The 20,905-nt window shown below is 46.2% G+C and overlaps 1 protein-coding gene across 4 annotated transcripts in view; it reads right to left on the reverse strand.

Moving 5' to 3' along the window:
• Positions 1–20,905, reverse strand: part of TNR (tenascin R) — a 2,098,594-nt gene that overhangs the window by 278,697 nt on the left and 1,798,992 nt on the right. For all 4 annotated transcript variants that reach the window (XM_069641143.1, XM_069641142.1, XM_069641141.1 and 1 more), the window contains one exon: positions 80–349. In XM_069641143.1, the coding sequence (XP_069497244.1) occupies positions 80–349 (270 nt within the window). The remainder of the gene's footprint in view (positions 1–79; positions 350–20,905) is intronic.

Genomic DNA, 20,905 nt, shown 5'->3' on the forward strand with positions numbered 1-20,905 from the left:
CAACCAGCCTTAGACATAGATCCAAACTCAAGGTGCCATGGATTTTATGAAAAAAAAAACGTTAGCATCTTTGTCGCACCTGTTGTGAAGCCGGTTGACACGGGATCGGTCTGGGTGCTTCCACGTACCCCACTGACTGAGACCTCATAGTGGGAACCGGGTCGAAGTGCCTGCATGGAGTATTGGCTCAGAGGGGGCTGGAGCCTGAAGGTGGTCTGTCCTCCCTCGCCGCCCTCCAGCCCATACTTGAGCAAGATAAAGTCGATCTTGGCCCGAGGCGGGACCCATTCCACAAAGGCCACCGTGTCCGAGACGTCACGCACCAGGATCTGCGATGGGCCGTCAATTTCTGAAAGAGAAAAGGGAAATGGCATCCTTTGATTGTAGAGCTGGACAGACATGCAATTTAGACTTCTAAGTGATGGGTAGGTACAATACAGAGACAGAAAGGCCATGTTTCTAAATGTCTCTGCAAGGTCTTGCCAGGCTGGACACCATCAAAAAACAGAAGCATTCTAGAATGTTGGAACATGTAGGATGATTTATCTAACCGCAGAACATATTGGCATGCTGTTTAAAAATACTAGAACTACCCATTGTAACTATTATCAAACTCAGTGGTGCCCAGTTCATCAGGGTCATGAGGCTACTGACCTTTAGGTTGCCTGCAGACCTCTGAAACAAATGCATTGCTTGATAGAGTGATCTGGCAATTCAATTCACACACTGCTGCTTGCAATCATTGAATGCAATTAATTCATCAACAAGATGAAGGAATCCAGGCCCAAGGGACCCCGCATCATTTTAATAAATGTCCAGGCAGTGATGCCAAAGTATGCACATTCTTGACACAAACCCAATAGCTGTGCAGCCTTTCATCACCAGGAGTGCAATTGAATGGCATCCTATCACAATGTATCTACGTGCAGGCTAATTAGCAATTAGCTAATCACACCCCCTAGCAGAGAGCATTCACTGTAATTGGGGATGGGCACAGGCCAGTAAAGGAAGTCTTTTCATTTGTTTAGTCCCATTGGATCCATCTATTTCAGTAGACGAATCCATCACGGAATTAGTGGAGTAGCTGCTAATTGAAATCAGCAGCACGTGATGCTTTCCCTGTTCTCTGCACTTCTAGTCTGTGCAACATTTAAATGGCTACCAGCTGTAAAAAGTACGTGCTTGATTTTGCATGACAATTTCCCCTACAGCATTTATTTAGGTAGCAGGAGAATATTAGGATACAAGATGGCTCATTTATGAGTCTAGGCATTTTGGCCACTTCAGAAGATTGTGTGACTCATAAAGAGCATGGGGAAGGGAAGGGTGCAAGGGAATGCAATTAGAGATCAGGAAAGCAGCACGTGTGTCCTGAGGAATGGCAGAGAGGGAGTGATATGTGTGAAGGGACGGAGAGAGATTGAAAAGGGAACATTGAAGATTTAGGGCCTGATTCATGGAATTTTATGCACAGTGCAAAGTGACATTTCACTGGTGAAAAGTCACTTTGCACTGCCGACAAACACCCTGAATCATACAACAGTGCATTATTGCCGTGTCACTTTGTACGTTAAAAAGACACTTTGCACTGTTCCGTGAATCAGGGTGTTTGTTGGCAGTGCAAAGTCACTTTTCACCAGTGAAAAGTCACTTTGCACCGTTCAAAAAATTCCATGAATCGGGCCCTAAGTCTGAATCTGTACTGCGTTTTGGCAGCCCATGCCTTTCGCAAACAGAAGAAAGACATTTGCAATAAAAGCTATGGACAAATGGAGTAACAGAATGGTCACAAGAGTGCCAAAGGCGAACGCACTCAGGGACAGAGGGGACGCACGCTTGGGGTTGAAGTGGGGGCAGCACACCATGATTTGAAGGGGTAGCACATAAGCTCGGAAGTGGGGGCAATGCACACGTTTGGATGGGAGGCAGCACACACGCTCGTAAAGAGGGTAGCACAGAGTACCTGCAGGGGAGCAGCAGACAGCCTTAGTAAATGGACTCAGAAGAGGGAGCACACAGGCTTTGCAAATGAAAGTGCACATGCTGAAGGTGGGCAGCACACAGGCTTGGGGGCAGCACGCAGTCTCAGAGGCGGAAAGCACATGGGCTTAGAAGGAGGCAACACACATGCTCAGCAAGTGGCTATGGTGTGTGCAATAAACAGTCTCAAAAGGGCCGAGATACAGATGCGCATACTTGTGCATCTTCATGCACAAATGCACACCCCTTGCCTCTGCACATGAACACACATGTCTATGCATGAATGTTCACCTCCATTGGTGTGCACACCTATGTGCACACACACCTGCACCCATTTCTGCATATGCACACCCAAACCGGTGTATGCTCACACACCTCTACGTGCTCATACTCATGAAAACACACACCTGCAGAGACATGTACACACATACCTTGGTGTGCATATGCATGCCGCTGCACACACACACATACATCTCTCAATAAATGAACACCGCTTTTGCACACACACCTCTGCACATGCACACACACCACAAAGAAAGATAATATCGATCTGCCACGGTTACAAGGGCGCCTACCAAAGGCAAGCGTGCCAATGCATGCATGTGTAGAGAGCCACTGCCACACAGCCCTGTGTGTGTGATCCCTTCAGGGGCAGCTGAAAAGGAGAGTGGCAACCAAGAGATGGTCCAAGCGGATTTCTTACTAAATTATGTAAGTATTCTTCTGAGTTTGACTGAACGCTTTCAACTATTCAACTATGCATCACCCCCTCCCACATCATGGTTCAGAAGGAGGATGGGCACCTTCACGTGTGAGTGGATCTGCGGAGCCTTAGTGTTAACATTGTGGTAGTGTAGAGGAGCAGGTGGACAGATTTTCCCTAACTTCCGCCCTCACACCACTGTCATACTGAAACAGCAGAAGAAGGGCCCTATATAGCATTCCATGTGTTATGCCTATACTGCATCAAGTGTACGAGAGATGATATGCACTCAGACAATCATATCGGATGTACCCTCGCACTGAAAGTGTGGAAAGATGCCGTGTGGAAGGATGTCAGCACGCACCATTGGACATCATTTATTGCTGAGTGAAATCTGACGTGGGTAGAGTGATGTCATAAAGAAGCTATACATGGACATACTGAAACGATATAAAAATACTGAAGAGTAACGATGTAACTGAAGTGATAAGAGAAACATGTATGAAACGATAAAGTAATCATGAATGCAAAAGTAGACAAAGTAACTTGCTGACAAATGCGTGTTAATACGCAGTAATGCAAGGCAGATGCGATACATAGAATCCTGCTATAGAGAAATATATAATGTAGCTAAAACGGCCATAATTGGAAAATGGACACCGGATTGTGTTAAAATTTAATTCAGCAATCTCAGAAACTGCTCGGAGTTGCAGAGTCAGGAGATGCTGGAAGAGCAGCATTGTGTGCAAAACAAAGAGGAGTCTATGTTGGCTTGCGATCAAGGGTGCTATTTTTAAGGAATAGCTGCAAAGCATGACGGGAGGCAGACAGATAAACCATGCATGAGACATATTTCTCTTAGATTAAAGAACTAGAAAACATCTGCAAGAGCCAAGTATTGGACATTTAAAAGTATATACAATCTATATAAGGTAGAGGCCAAGAAGAGCAATGACACTCAATGTAATTAAATCAAATAGCAGTAAATAGCAGTAAATAAGAGGCCAAAATGGTACATTCATGCTCTCTTCACATGTGACTCAGAGGTTGAACTCTAAGGCTATTCATTAAGCCTCGGATGAAAATAGTGATGTACTTACACTCCCTTGAATGTCCCAGAACAGTTAGCAGGCTACAAGGTCATCTAGAGACAGGAAACTTTGGCTCATGGCCGTACTGATGAGAGATAATGGACTTATTGGGAAAGTGGGGAGTAATCTGACATCATACAAGCACCTGAGTTTCGTTTTGCTTACATGCTGCTAGCCGAGCCGAAAGTCCAAGTTTGGATGAGAAAGCCAACCAATCAGTGGTTCTATGGGGCAACCTGCTATACAATGTTGCACAAACCAATCCACTGCCATTTTGTTCACTATAATCAGTATTATACATATTTAGAGGTAATTCAAGGCGTGCCTCACAGATAAGAGACAGTCAATTGTGTACTAACTCCAATGTATTCTATAAGTAGACATGTTCCCTTAACCAATCCCTCCCGCTAATAGGTTTATAGTTTGCCACGCAGGATGATGTCATAGACGACACATATTGGAGTACAAGACTTCTGTGTAATCAAGTTTGTGTGTGAGTGTGCAGTCATCAGTCCGATATCTGCCAGTTGACCCTGCTTTATTAAACTGAGAATAAAGTAGTACTTTGCCACATTCTTTGAGTCTGTCAGGTTATTTGGTCTGAGATCTCTATTGGTAATTCCATCTAGCACAAAGATGCTTCAGCATGCTAGAGCACAGTAGACACACACCCATTGCCTATCATCTCAGAACTGCTTTCTCTAATAGGGGGGGGGGCAACACTTGGTCAGCATTGGATCTTGGCTTGACTTACCACCGAATTCCCCTACATCCAGAGTCGCTGCAGTATACCACGTTCATCAATCCTCAGGGACTGTTCCAGTTCTGATGCATGCTTTGGTTTTCCCAAGGGTTATGCACATGCTGCTGCGGGGGAGGTCAAGGGAGTAATATGTTGCTCCCTTGACCTGCTCATCCTTCTATACGCCCATTCAAGGGAGGAACTCATGAAAGTAATGGAGAACGGTTTGCCAATACTACAGGAGAAAGGGGTGACATTGAAGAAACAGAAGTGCAAGCTACTCCAGAAGGAAGTGAATTTGCCTTGTCCTGCTATATCATACAAAGGGTTATACGCAAACCCTATATATCTCACAGAAGGCAATCAATGATGTGCCTTCCACTAATAACAGAGATCCACTTCACTCCCTCATAGGCCTTCGCGAATAATATTCCAAGTTTGATCTGTCGTTTTCCATCCACAATGAGGCCTCTCTTGGCTCTTCTACAGAAAGGAGTGGAGTATGAGTGAAGGGAGAAACAAGACAGTGCTTTCACCACCAGCAAGGAGTAGATGGTTGCAGCCCTGGCAATATTTACCTATGGCCCAGTAGCATCTTTGATGATAACAGTTCAGTTGAGGCCAGTGCTTATAGGTTAAGGTTGTCCCAGCTTAAGGAGGGAAGAGAGGGTGGTGTAGTTTACCCATCAAGGGTATTGAGAACCGCCGAGTACAATTACTCACTGTATATCTGGCATGTGGAGTAATTCGGAAGCAGTATTTGGGGGGGAAGGGGAGTTCCGTCTGAGGATCAATACAAGCCATTAGCGGGTTTGCTGCTCAAGCTAACATCAGGCAATGCCTCCCCCAGAACAGCTAGGGTTGCTTCAAAACTCCAAGAGCACACCATAGCGGCAACGCATCTTCCTGGAAAAGATAACATGATTGCAGACTGCCTCTCTTGTTTGTCAGTGGAAAGTGTGGAAAGTGAATCTCATATGATGTATGGTAGGTTCTCCATTGAGAATATGCAGAACGGGGAGCTAAACTGAGGCTGTGACCTGCTTCCCTACAAATAAGTCCAGGCAGAGCTTTTCCTTGAAGGAGGGTTATTTTTGAGGGTTGGCAAGGTGATTCTCCTTTGGGTGTAAGAGTTTGTTCACGAGTGCCCACGCGGGACACATAGTTGCCATCAATTCAAGCCCTGATCGATGTACTAGTGGGTTGGCAGGGGGGTTTGAAGTGGAGAGGTTGTCTTGGGAATGATGTACATGTACCATCAGTGAAAAGTGTTTGAAGATCGGGACCATAACACCCATTGAGCTTCCACAAGGGACTTGGAATCATGTAGGTATTGATTGTCTTGGTCCTCCAGGTGCCCTACGCCAACAATTGCGGTATTGTATAGTGCTGACTATTACAGGAAGTGGCCTTTGTGGGCGGTACCTCATCAGGAAATGAATCAATTTCTTTAAATCAGTACTCAGGAGAAAAGGCTGTCCCCAATATATTGTGTCAGGCAATGGGACTCACTTCTGATACAGAGTGATGAGTCCATTTCGAGAAAGCTGTTGGGCGTGTCACATAAAAACATCAGTGTGTCACCCATGTAATAACGGGCAAGCAGAAAGATGCAAACGGGTTGTCAAGGAAGCCCTAGAAGCTGGTCTCGGTGCTGGTAGGCCTTGTAAGGAGGCAGTTCAACAAATGTGGAGTTATTGCACCAAATCCCATTTGGTTACGGGACTAGTACCATTCAAAGTCACGGAAGGGGGGCTCTTAGGGACAAACGCATGACTGGTGGTGGTTTTATTGAGAAAGGGAGGACGCCCTGGCATCAGGAAGCAGTAAGAGAGAGAGAGAGTGCAAAAGAAACAAGCTTTTGGTAAGGATAGATATGAGAAAGCACTGTAAGTCAGAAGTGCGAATGTAGGGGATTGCATATGGATTAAGCTGGCTAGTTCTTTCCACCTCTCCAAGTTCTCTAGGTGAGGAATTCCTCAGTCAGAGCTAGTGATGGGGGAGAATAGAACATAACCATGGTGGCACTTGTTAGGAAGCCTTGTGCCCAGGGTCCTGCAGAGGTTAGTAGGGGGGGTGGAGACATTCTTTCTCGGCTCTATGAGGTCAAGGGTGAAGAGCAAAAAAAGTATCCTCACTACCCCTCACAGATTCCGAAATTGATTCCGCCCGGAAGATGGGAGGTGTTGTAACTAGTCATTCTAGGTTTCACTGTTTCACATTATATCACGTTCAACACATGCTGATGTTATGCTAGTGACCATGCAATATGCAGAATTCAATGTAATTGTGAGGTAACAGAATCGTGTTGCTAGGAGCAATGAGAATATTGCCGAACCGTGCGTTCATGCTTGTCAGTTGTCCACGGGAGCTGAGGAGGCAACAATCCTGCAGTATCCTGTGCAGTTACTATACAAGGTTTGTCTGATGTTCAGCATGGAGTACTGTCTATTGCAGGTTAATGATAACAGAAGTTGTCACAAGTGTTACTGCAATTAATACTGCAGATTTTGCAGGTTGCACAAGATGTGAGCTGTTCATGGTGGGCAGAGCAGGGCAGCAGGTTAATTGCCCAAGCCGGCCTGTGGCAGTCAGGGTGCACATTCGATTGGGTTTGCAGGATTGAAATGCCCTCACTCTACACATCATGCAGTGCAGTCCATTCTCCTCTTGCATGGCGGCCCATTTCATTGTCTCAGGCCTCTTTGCCAGTGCTTTAAGTGAGGTAATAAGAAATTGGGGGGGAGGGGCTCGTTTAGCGGTGTGGCTCCCATTGTGGGCGTGCCCTAAAACGTGCACAAATCCTAGTAAGGAGCGCAAACAAATATATAAATGTATATGAGCATTTATAAATTTGTATGCGTACTACTATGGTTTTGTGCACTTTTCAAGCCATCTTTTATAAACATAGCAATGTTACATATTTCTATGTTGATAAAAGATGGCTTGAAACGTACACAATTCAAGGCATCTTTTATAAAGCTTTGCAAACGGAGAAAAGTGCCTGTGGCTCAGTGATCTCTGTTCAGAGCAGATAGATCACAATGCCCAAGGCGTCTTTCACCCTCTGCGAACCCGCGGGCTTCGTGATCTAATCTGCATATTAGATCACCACACCAAGCCTGCGAGGGTCAGTGACCTGGGGAGGACAAACAAAGGGACAGTAACTTCCTCTGATGACCCCTCAGATGAGGGGTCATCAGAGGAAGTTACAGTGACTGATGAAAGGGCCAGCCAGCCTCAGTGACACTGTGCCTGGCTGGCACTTCTGTCAGCTCGCTTGACGTGAAACTGGCAGGCGCATGTCCTGTTGCGGCTGCGGCGGGATAATGCATCCCGCCAATGTTGTGTGGGACCGGGGGGCCTTGGCAGGACCCCAGCTCAGCCCACTTTTTGGAGATTGCCGGGGCCCGGCCCCGGCCCACTTAAAGCACTGCTCTTTGCTCAAGGGTCTCTGGGAACACAAGAGTCAGTTTCAGGGGCTACATTCTTTCTGTTGTCTGCGGCACCTAGATGCTGTCTCCCAGGACATCATCAGCCACTACTTTCTGTTTCCTCATACTCTAGGCATCTCTACTACACTGATTCCTGTATTGCCATTGTTTTCCTGATACTCTCCTCCAATGGTCGCATTAATAGTGAAAGATCAGTGACCGGACTGGAAGCCAAGAAGGAGGTTGTCTGTGAAACTCTATGAATTAACACTGCACGTCAATTTCACGTTGCCATTCCTCTCTGTATCACCTGTAGCTATACTTGACATTTGTGGGTGAGCTCATATTAACATCCAACACACTTACTGGGGATAGGCATATATTCCAGCCTGAAGGATGCTTCCTATCCACCAGAGTTATGTTCTGTCAGGGCAGGAAACTGGCCACATCCAGACCTTGAGAAGAAGGTAAGGAAAACTGGAAGGAGCAACACAGAGGAAGGTACAGCCACATGCTCATCCCAGGTGGTGGTTTATGATGGACTGGCTTCTGGGACAGAAACATGGACATTCATTTCCCTCCTCCTTCATGCTACTCCTGCTTTCTTCTCACTCAGGGAGCATGCATCCTGCTGCCGGGCATAAACGAGGGTCTCGATTGAGAAGAGTAACCCCGTAGGGGAGCTGTTGCTCACACACTAATGGGGCTCCTGTTCCCACTACTTGTGAAGTGGAGCCTAACAGCTCATCCAGGGGGACTCAAGGGCAACCATGATAAAGCTTGTGTCTGTATTTCTGCCATTCTCCACTTTTGCAGTAAAGGTATTAGCAGAGTACACGTGCCCCCAGTAATAGGTATTATCAGCTTCCACTTGTTCCCAGAAGCAGATATTGACAATGTTCACATCAAATCCCTCAAAACACTCTACCGCCACCTGGAACGAACATGGCAGGCCAACCCTTCCCCTCAGAACAAAGCCACCCTGGCCAGACAGATCAGGGCCCACAGGACAGGCATTAGGAAAGCCAAAAGGTCCTTCTATGGAAACCGAATCTCCAATGTCCGCAATGCCAGCATGGAACTCCACAATATCATCACAGAATTGAAGGCCGCCCATTGCTCTACCCTGCCCACCCCAGACTCCCAGGCACTAGTAATAGGTACTGGCAGCTTTCACATGTGCCTAGAAGACGGTATTGTTAATTTTCACATATCTCTGAATGGTATTAGCAGAGTCTGTGTGCCTCTAGAGTATGGTATTGTCATTTTTCACATGCCTCTCTTTGGCATAAAGTGTCAGCTTCAACAGGCTCCCAGTACAGGGTGTGTGTTAGGTTGTGAAAGATGACTCTAACACCTCAGGCAGAGAAGCAAACTTCTTTACTAAGTTCCAGATGACAAGGTGATACAACAGGATAAGTTCAGGGAAAATTGGTAGGAAGGTACAGAAAGACGTCCACCGGCCTCCACTCTCACAGGCTGCCTCACTCCAACTGACATTCATGGAACTTACTGGGGCACTCACACCACAACATTTCACAGGCATTCATTTCCCCAGGCTTTCCATCAAGCAGGCCTTCCCCCACAAGCCATAACAAACACCCACACACGTCACTTATGACCCCACATCAGCAGAACTGCACGAAAATGGTTAAACACGGGTCTCAAATGCAGTTACAGGCCTCACATGACAACTTACTTTGAATAAAGCACCAATTTCAATGTTAAAACACAGGCATCAATAGCATTTCCTCAACAAAAGAAGAAACAAGCAATAACAGTGCCAGGAGAACTCCTGACAACAGATTGAATCAGCGTCCAAAGACTGCAATATAAGAATAAACGCTGCCCTGCGCTGTAGACATACTCGAGGTGTCAGCCACCGACTAAACAGTAACTTTGAGCAGGGGTCAACTCACTCTCAGGGTTGGCTTGTGCCTACAAAACATGCCAGCATGGCTGCCACAGTAGCTGTTCTTACTTCTGGCTCGCTGCATTAGTCTTTCCTCTTCTCTTTTTTTATTTTTATGCAACTTCGCAAGTGCCTGTCTCTGCCTGCCATGATGGCAGGCTGTGCCCATTCTCCAGACCTTCAGGAACACTATTGGGAATTCTCACTCCCGTACTTCTGTGAGGAATTTGACCCTACGCATGGGCAAAGTGTTCATGCCTGGGCTTTTTGATTTTTTGATAAGTGAAAATGAATAATGGGAGCTCAACCTCCAAGGACTGTGCGAGGCCATTCCGCACACAATCTTTCTGCTTCCCGCACGAAACTCATAGTCGCATGTACTCCAGGAAGACAGAGCATACAGGCGCCGTCTTCCCCTGTCATATTCAGCTGGAATGTGACAGAACGGATACATCAAATCATCTACCTAAGGGGGAAGGCACACCTTCCTCCAGCCATGTGCAGCCTAATTTAAATATCAAAGGCTCCATGGATCTGCCTTCCTTTTGTACTCCGGCTGGTGGCAGTGCAAACTAATAAGAGATAATTGAAGCAAACCTGAAGGGGCTTGGTTGCCGGAAGAGACAGCATGAAGGCGGACTAACACCCTTTTGGTATGCAATGTGTCAACTTGAAGTTAGTTCCCACTTCTCTGTATGAAAGGCAGTGAATGGCCTGTCTGGGTCCAGCAGTTACCGCAGGTGTCCCTGCAGAGCAGACCCCTTTCAGAGGGACGAAGGATGTGATTTGGGGGAGATAGGAAGTCTGCTCCCAGCACATACTTCAAGGGAAGCCTGCGCTTTAATGAAGTGTCACAGTGGGCACAGTTAACCAGAGAGACACTTTGATCTACAACAGACAGGGAGATGGGTAGGACTTAGGTATATGTTGTCACCCCCTTGTCTGTCCTGTTGCAGAGCACTCTGGTCCTGACCTCATGCATAACAGAAAATTGATGGTGAAAACCCAGGATTGGTTCATTAAGTTAGGCATTGCCTGCACCAATCACTGGCCCCCAATTGGCTTTAAAACAGGGGTGAACCCCTCACTTAGCAGATCATCTAAAGACTTTGAAAGGAGTAAGAAGGACTCATTTGGACCCTAGCTGAAGGTACAGTCTACCTTACTTCTTCCGCCAGTGAAGGAAGGCCAGGAGTTTCAGGAGGAAAGCAAGATCCCTCCCCTAAACATCTCCCATCCAGCAGCTCTAGAACCTGTACCCAGCCAGCACACAGAGTGCCCTGCTAGGTTGTTCCAGTAAGCTTCTGAGGTGGGAAGTGCCAGAGAGTCTCTGGACAAAGGACAAGGCTGTTGCCTGCAATCACTCTCCTGAGCTTTGAGCCGTCCGCCTTGAAAGAACACGAGCCCTGAGAAGAAGCTAGGAGCAGTGCCCCACAAGCATCATCCAGTATCCATCTTTTAAGGACATTTTCGAGACAGTCGAGTCCTCGAACTGCAACCAGCTGCACTGCTGACTGTTGTCACGCCGCAGTCATAAGAGTCATCTGAGCCACCTCGACTGGCATTCCAGATTCACCAACTAGCACAGAGACAAGGATTCTTGGCTCTGAGCCGTTGTGCCGGACAGCCTGCAGATATCCATCTGGTCTCCCTTGCCATCTACCTGCCGCCTGGTACCCGCAGCTGTTTCCTGCCACTAACTCTGTCTCAAGGGCTGCAAAGAGCCCTGGAACTGCCTCAACGCTGTTCATCACCAGGTACATTGTGGTTCTGCCCATCTGATCCTTCGCCGAAGGCCCCTAGAGACACTTATGACCCTTTTCCCCCTTCGTTCTGAAACCGAATAACCTTGAACATTAACAATGATTACTGCACCAACTACCCTCCTGTCAGTATCCACAGTGCATCTCTTTCCTTCATGAAACTGTCTGGCCTCTGTGTTCCTTTACAGAGTGCGTCGTATTTGTAGTGTGCTAGAAATGTCTGTTGTAGTAATAATGAAGTAGATATTTGTATACAACCTTGACTGGACAATCCCTTTTATCATTGGGTAATAATTGTATTTTTGCTGTGTTGCAACTAACCAGCGATCCACAACCTTGCGGAGATAAGCCTGCAGTTCCGTCCACGTTACCAAAATTGGACAAGGGGGTCTTATAATTCACTTGTATTCCAATCTGTTCGGACCCCTTCTGGTGCACTAGAGGTGTGGGGTTGATTGATGGTTTAGTAACAAATATTCATCCCTGGACCACTGGTGCCCCGGAAGTTGATTTGTCACAACTTCGATGCCCATTAATGTTATCCAGAGCGACGCAGAAAGGTTATTTTCTTGAAAATTCAGACGTTCTCAGTGACAGTCTCTATCCAACGCTCTCCAATGTCATCATAACAAACGAGCCCACCCAGGGTGTGGGACTCCATTATTCCTCCCTAGGGATCTTGAGCCAGACCAACAATGGCTATTTGTGAAATAACCTTTTAGAAAAAGACTGATTTACTTTGACCGATTTTATTTTGATCGGAAAGCCAGCATTGAAAAGGTCTTTTTCTCTTGAGACCTTTAAAAGGTGGTTTACCCTTTTTTATATTTGGAGTTATCACGCCCCGAAGCACTTATTGTTCTCCCCCTCCACCCACCCTCACCCTCTCCCCTGCGATTTCAGCCGCAGCCACCTGCCCCCACCCCCAGCCTGTCCCACAGGATTTCAGTCCCAGCCCCCACAGACCCCGCCACCGCCTAAACCACAACACATACCTTCAACACACCCACCAGCACACACTTGCGCACACACTTACCCGTTCTCCTCGCCCTCGCTTCCTGGTCCCACAGTGCGCTGCAGGGCCGTGACAGTTCACTTTAGAAAGGCTGCTCCATGTGGTCATGGAGTGGTCTTTCTAAAGCAACCTTTTAGTGAAAAGATCTTTGTAAAAAGATATTTTCACTGGGAACGCCAACAATGGCACTGAGTACAGAAACGCTGAGCCCGCTAGCCACCTCTACCGCACCCCTGGCCTCATGGAATCTTCGGGTTGCACATCAAAACTGCAAAAGCACTTTTCCAGTAAGTTATCCAGACCTACATCTCACCACATGCTCTGGATGAGCTGCAGCTTCAGCCCACAGTCTGTAGGGAAACTCAGAAGAAACAGTCCCCAAAGTTGTCATGGCATCCCTCATAACCTCACTATGCAATGTTAGCAGAGCCTCTGCGTCTCTACTTCCTTGTCTCTACCAAGCTCCCTCAGCGCCTTGCTCTCTCCCAGGTCAAATCAGCCTCCACAGGTGTCCTGCCTCCAACAGAACGGCCCACACAGCACACAATGGCCCTTTTTGCTGCCCCTTGCAGCGATTCCAGTGCCCTGCCACTGCAGAACGGCACACTGTCACCACAGGGCCCAATCTCTTCTCCTGATGTCCTGGAATTCTAGGATGGCCCCAACAGCTTTCAAGGCCTTCTAGCTGCCCCTTGCAGGCACGCATGTTGTTCTGCCACTGCAGGATGCTCTAACAGTTCACTAGGGCCCTCTGACTGCCCCTCACAAGTGCGCTGCCACGCCCAGATGCCCCTTGCCTGCCTTGTTACCGTTTCTGAACTCTGCAAGAGGGGTCAGCTCACCCTTGGGGTATGGGGCGGTGGATGTGTCCTCTCCTGGTCTCTCATGCTTCCTTTACTTGTTCTAGGTGCTGCTCCCTCAGGTCAGCTGCAGGTTCCTGGCCCTTCCCTCCAAGCCAGCTTGTCGCCAGTGTAAAGGTGTGAAAGATGACTCTGATGCCTCAGGTATGCAAATTAACTTCTTTACTAAGTTCCAGATGACAAGGTGATACAACAGGATATGTTCACGGTAAATAAGTAGGAAGGCACAGGAAGACATCCAGCTACCTCCACTCTCACAGGCTGCCTCACTCCAACTGACATTCATGTAACTTACAGGGGAACTCACACCACAACATTCCATAGGCATACATTCCACTGGGCATCCCATCAAGCAAGAATTCATGCAGGACCAAGGAAAGGGAGACACAAGACATTACAACTTGCAAGCTGTTATTTGCATTTATTTTGTATTCATTATCTGTAGCATACAACATGCAAAACATGTTGTTTATTGGTGCAAGTGGAGGGATGAGAACGGGGGTTACAGTGACAGTAACGGATGGGGCGTAACATGATTTGCAATTAAGTACCTGGAGACCTATTCTCAGCTTGACAGGAAGTCACATCTATGGGACTTTGACGGGTGTTACATGCAAAGCATGGCTAGTAACAGGCACTGCAACCCTCACCATGCACCTTGTAACAGGTACTGCCAGCCACAATACGTCCAGGAGGAAGTACCGTCATCTTCCTCACTCCTCAAGTGAAGTCATTGTGATAGTGAGCCTTCAGATGCTCATCCAATAAGCATTTAACAAGCTGATGATCGCCTCGTCTCCCACCTCTGATGCAAGCACATTACATGCTGGAATAGTTCACACTATAAACACTCCTTCACTCTGCTAGCAATTAAAGCTCTCTCAATCCCACTTCAGAGGTTTCAAAGTTTTCAGATTATAGAACAGCTAAAACGAACATGTGTGGGCTGTGTGCCTCAGCTGGTCATGTATTTATCATGCCCTGGTCAATAAAGCGAAGCAACACAAGATGAGTCAGTGCCTAGAACGATTGAACTTTAACTGTTGGTTAGGGCTCTTTGGTTATATGTCATTTTACCGACCCAAATTTCAGAATGGTACATTTCATCGTGACCATAATATTGAAAAACACTGGGCCTCGTTACAAGTAGGGCGCAAAGGGATACCGGGCACCGGTAATGACACCGGTGCCAGTAATCCCTTTGCGCCCTACTACAAGTTGCCGTTGCGGGTCCTTCCTTAATGCCTGCTTTTAGCAGGCATTAAGGACGGGACCCGCAAAGAGACTCCGGGGTCAATAATGGTACCGTAATTTACGTTACTGTTATTGCCGCCTTCCCCCTTCCCATTGAGCCCTATGGGGGCTCAAATGGGAATGGGGAATGGCCCTGGTGAATGGGGAATTACCGGTCCCCCCGACCTCGGAATGGACCTGTAATTACTCCATTCACCAGGCCAGAGTCGGAACGATTTTGGAGGCAGCCATGCCGCAAATAGCGGCATGGTTACCTCCAAAGTCGGAATGAGGCCCACTGAGTTTTGCTTTTTTACATTTGGGGGGTTTCTCCACCCAAACCCCTCTTTTACCTTCATAAAGCCACCCCAACCCCATCCCGAACCATTTTAACCCCTTACCCCACTACTGCATATATATTTAATTAATATTTTTGGTGTTTTTCGGCATGTATGTAGTTCGGTGAAATGTACCACTCTGCTTTGTTTTCGGTAAAATGACTGGGTACTGGGCTCTTCTGGGTATAGGCTCTGGGTATACTGACTTGAGCATGCGACCCGAGGCATAGTTGCCTAATAAGCGGCAAGTGAAAACAATATTGGCTCCCTAATTTCAATCAATGTTCTTCGGGGTTTCTACCAATGATAACGGGATGGAAGCCCCATATATACTGGAAATAAGGCAGAGGACCAAAAACAGATGGTTCTCAGGGAATCCTCAAACACCGTAGATTTGGTACGTTTTCGTATGACCCATTGATAATTTTTTACAAGCAAAAGGTGGTCCCCACCTTGGTATATGGTGTGGAGGTTACCCATAACCTGAGTTGGAATATTGTCGAAGGGTTACTTTGGAATTGGGGCTGCTCTCCTTGGCAGTAGTAGTACAGTGGAATGTCTGGGCCTTACTAATGAAATGCTTACTGGCTCAATCCAATTCCATCCTCCCTGAACTTGGAAGCTTATTGGAGAAGGAGGAGGATTATTTACCATCTAAATGGCGGGAGGAATCTCAGAGTGGGTTGGCCGCTGCAGACATCCCGTTAGAAATGCTGTTGCTTACACCCGACAAGGCTAAAGTTAAGGTTTGGAAGAACGATTGGTGTCAGGCATTGGAGAAATGCAAAACATAAATATGAAATGAAGTGGGTTAACATCTTACCCAGCTATTTGTAGAGTCTAATGTTATTCGCCTGCGCTCCGCTCCTGTGTGAATGTTCTGTGTGAATGCGTAGTGCGCGAGGGATAGGATGTTGGTGTGTGTTACGTGGTAGACTGTGGAGAGACAGTGCTAGAGAATGACAGTTGAAGGTGGATGGCGGCGGACGGAGCGCAGGGTCTTTTGGTCTTCAAGTAAAGAAGCATTAATTACTCCCGTAGAGAGCAATACTGTTGTATTGAAAGAAGTCCCCCTGTGATTTTTTTTTTTTTTATTTGTTCTTAAGATTACGGTTGAATTTATGGCCGACTAAGGACGTTAAAGGACGAAGATTAAATTGGCCTAAGAAAGATAGATGATGTCGATTTGGCATTAATGTGGATGAAATGGAGACGCTGAGACACCAGTTAATATGCTGTCCTAATTTGTTAGACAAGAGGAAAGCATATTTGGTGAGTTTCTTTGAACAATACAGAGAATTATCAGACGATAAGATATGGGCGATGATTTTTTTGCAGACAGAATGTTTGTTCGATTTTAGCGACTATTCGATTTTTGTTAACAATAACATGTTTAGATGAAATATAACTAATTTATATTTTAGATAAAATGTGACGAACAATGAAATGATGAAGTAGAATGACTGTAAGACTATTTGAATTGTTGTTTGGTGTTTGATAAGTAGGCTGAAGTAACGTAGGTGAGGGTTCTTCCTCTTCCGCCGGTCGCCAGGCAGGAAACCAGCTAAGGTAAGTACGTCTATTCAGCTGAGATGGACACTGGCAGTCCGCGTGTAACACAAGAACAACACTGGCCCATCCACACACCACCCTAGCTCACCCCAACTGTCCCTCCAGTACACCACCACTCAAACAGCAGCACTAACATGGGCGTAATTCTAGGGGGGAACGGGGGTGTCTGCCCCCCCCCAACTTTCATGGCGCACTATTTTGTCCCCATTCATTTGGCTGGGGCACCTTTCCTTCAGAGGTTATGTCCCCCCCAACATTTTCAGCAAAGTTTCTCCACTGAGCACCAACATTCCACACAACATTCCTGAGCCAGCATATTCCACTGATGGTAGTACATCACTACATAGGGTTGCACTGTTTTTCTTTCTGTTTTATATTGTGTATGTTAAAAATTGTGATGTTTGTAAAAGGTTGGATGAAATAAAACCAAATCACAATTAAAAAAATAAATAAATCAATGTTCTTCTTTCGCCCTCTCTGCTTGATGGACAATATTTTGCGCTGAAGATCGAAACTTCCCAACCACCAAAGATGGCGGCGTGAACAGGACACATGGATGCACACAGGATGTTAACTTATTCCTGTAATGAGAGACAAAAGGAATTTTAGGATTACAGGTCCCCTGCACGTGTGTGATGCTGGTCGTGACGGTGACGGGCGTGCCATTGCGAAATGCATGTAAAAAAAAAAAGCATGTCTATTCCTGTTTGGGTCACAGATATGCAAGTGGGACAGCAGCGGTATAATCGGTGTTTCCCGTTCAAACAATGCATGTCAGGGTCATTAATAACTGTAACGTATTGCAGAACGCCTCACATGTGTTTCTGCATATCTAACAGTGCATCCTATTTGTGAATACGGAATGCACTTTAAAATGCACACATCGCCCCCTCAAATGTGCAAAAAGGCTCTGTCTGTGATATGCACACTTAAATTCCCTTTTTGAGAGCAAGTGAAGGGGTGTGGTACCACATGTCATCACTTTCACTAAGTAAAGTTTTGAGACTCTGCCGCATTGCCTGTCACACATCGCCGCAATGTGCACGTGATTGTGCATTTAGACGTTTTTTGACATTGCTACGCATAACAATGGTTTGCAAGTGGTTCATAAGCGAATTTGCAGATGACAGTGAGAATGCATGAAATAAAGCCAGGGCGTGGAATAATGCAGCCCGTATCAGCCAACACATAGCAAACATCGATGCAGTTGAGCGTGTAGCAGTTGGGCACCATGAAGTAGAACGAGGTCGTTTCTTCAGCACAGCTTTGATACTGCGCAGTGAAAAATGTATATTTTCTTAGCAGCTTGACTGAGCGTTGCCCTGACAGCAGCACAAGTAGCCGCACTCTCCCAGCGAGAGCCGCTTCAACCACCGGGAGTCAATCGAGGAGGATCATTAGAGCGCGGGCACCTGCTCCATTGATCCAGTCAATCTTCTGAATAAGCGAGGCTTGGAGGCGAAGGCATGGCAGCTCAAATTAAGGGGAAACAAGAAAGGATAATGAGGGGCCCAGGGAGGTCATCCTCAGAAAGGAAGATCATTCGAGATCCATGCGCCGTGCCTATACCAAGGGAGGGAGGAACTCATTAAGTCGCTCGATAGGCCGCACGGATCGGTTCTTTCCATGGATCTACCGTTTCTGTTCTTGTAACTTTCACTTCCGGTTTTTGATTTTCCAATAAATCCTACATAAATCGTTAAAGTAAACCAGTTTGGCTGACGTTATCAAGCGCGTCCTTCCTACATCATCGTTGGGGCCAGTGTTGTTTCTAACACCAGGCCTGCTAACGAGGACGCACTTGTGTTGTTGCTCCTTTTAATGATGTCTTCAAACCTAAATGAAGCGTGAACTTAAACAGTAATGCAGTGACTCTGGATATGCTGTACATGCAAATATCCTCAGCACAATGAGGCCCTGGTGACACATTTGGCATGTGGTCGTGGGTCATTACGGGCCTATGCCGTGCGTGACAAGGCTGCTGAACATGAGATGCTGGATGATAAGGAGGCGTCAGCTGGCTGTCCTAGCATACATTCTCAAGCAGACTGCGTGGGTGAAGTGAGACTGTTCTCGATTCGCAGGTACAGGACCTAATTCACAGAAAGTTCAGCACGGTGCAAAGTGACTCTGCACTGCAGAAATACACTTTGCAATGGGCATAAGTCACAGAGCAGAGTAAAATGACTGTGCACTGCAGAAGTACTCTTTGCACTGCCCATTAAGCACGGTGCAATGAATACTTTTGCCATGCAAAGTAACTTTGCTCTGCGAAAATACAATTTTCACCGCTCTTAGTGCCTAATACATGGAACTTTTAGCATGATGCAAAGTGACTTTGCTCTGCAAAAATACAGTTTGCACCGCTCTTCGGGCCCAATACATGGAAATATTTTAGCATGATGGAAAGTGACTTTGCACTGGTGGAAAGTGACTTTGTACTGCCAACAAACACGCTGATTCACAGAGCAGTGCAAGTGTATGTGGGCATGGCAAAGGCAGTTTGCACTGACTTTGCATTGGTGAAAAATCCCTTTGCATTGCAAAAATATACCTTGCACTGCTCTGCAAAACAGGGTGTTTGTTGGTTGTCTGTGTAAATCTACCAGGTTGTTCAGTGCACTTTTAGTCCTTTCTCTGTATCCTTCTTTTCATTGCATACTTAAATCTTAAGCTCTTTTTGGTGCATGGTTTTGGTTCTTGCACTCTTGTCTCTTTTCAGCCATCTTGGCACCACAGCTTGGGTGTGTTCTTTCTTCAAGGACACTGTCCCTTGACTTACTAGCCATTTTGAAATAACCTGGGAGTCTCTCTGTCAGCCATCAGTCCTGGTTACGAGAACCTTACCCACAATCTTTAGCTCAGTATCTTTCGCAGAGGGGAACTATCCAAAACATATAGGCTTTGTCCAGCCCTAGGGCAGTCCAGCACCGAAATGCTAGGCAATTCTCCTCTGAACAAGAGTACCAACAGCAACCCCACGTGTTTTAGTCTGGTTGGACCTAGTCAGTAGGATGGAGCTGTGCCTCTCTAAGAATAGTAAGCAAGGGGTCCACGTTTGGATTCCCCTAGTAATTTATGGTGAGGCCTAAAGTTACTTAAAATATGCCAATAACAAGGGGGGTCCTGGGAGTCTCTCTGCCAGACATCAGTCCTGGTTACAAGAGCCTTACACACTATCTTCCACAGAGGAGAAATATCCAAAACATATCAGTCTTTGTCCTGCCCTGTGGCAGTCCAGCACCAAAATGCTAGGCAATTCTCCTCTGAACAAGAGTACCAACACCAACCCCAGACATGTGTTTCGGGCTGGTTGGACCTCATCAGTAGGGTGGAACTGTGCCTCTCTAAGAATAGTGAGCAAGGGGTCCACGTCTGGATTCCCCTAGTAACTTATTGTGAGACCTAAAGTTACTTAAAATATGCATATAACAAGTGGGGTTCTGGGAGTCTCTCTACCAGACCTCAGTCCTGGTTACGAGAGCCTTACCCAGAGTCTTTAGCTCACTATCTTTCACATAGTAGAAATATACCAGACATTTAGTGCACGCTTGGATGCCCAACATGCATGTGTATGTTTTATATTATTTTGTATTATTTCTCTACAAATATGACAGTGAATCTTCTTTTGTATTAAAAACAATGATATTTTTTCAATATTATTTGGTTTAGTTTGTTTTCCATTAAGTGTGTATTCATATTGGACCCCCTTGTTTTTTAGTGAGTTGAGGGTGACCCCACTTTTGAGGCCCAATTAGTGAAATTGTTGGGTGGGATGTCCTTGGTGTTTTGGTTCCACTCCTTGTGGTTCAGGCAGAAAATACATTAGAGTACCACTAGATCAGAAGACCAAATGATATTATTATTATTGTTATTATTATTATTATTATTATTATTATTATTATGTATCGTATAGAACTAATCTAGCTTGGGTGCAACAGAGCGCTATACTGGTCATAGAGCAAAACATTGGTAGCAAGGATGTGGCAGATGATCAAGAAAACATTAGTATTAGTTAAGTTATTACAGTACACTATAAGGATGGCATGTTTACCAGATAGCCGGAATCTAGGATACACCAGGGAGTTGTGGGAAAAGGAAAGGTGCTTTTTTAATAGGCTTAGAAGGCCATGTTCTTTGCATTTGAGATACAATAGGCCAGAGACAGTTAGGCAGTGTTGACTCTGGCTAAAAACAACAAAAGACAACAGCCCAGGGAAATTTAGTTGGCACTCAGCAAGGGGTTGCTGAGAAAGTAACAT

Source organism: Ambystoma mexicanum, chromosome 1q, assembly GCF_040938575.1.
Source record: "Ambystoma mexicanum isolate Mex_15411 chromosome 1q, UKY_AmexF1_1, whole genome shotgun sequence".
NCBI lineage: Eukaryota > Metazoa > Chordata > Amphibia > Caudata > Ambystomatidae > Ambystoma > Ambystoma mexicanum.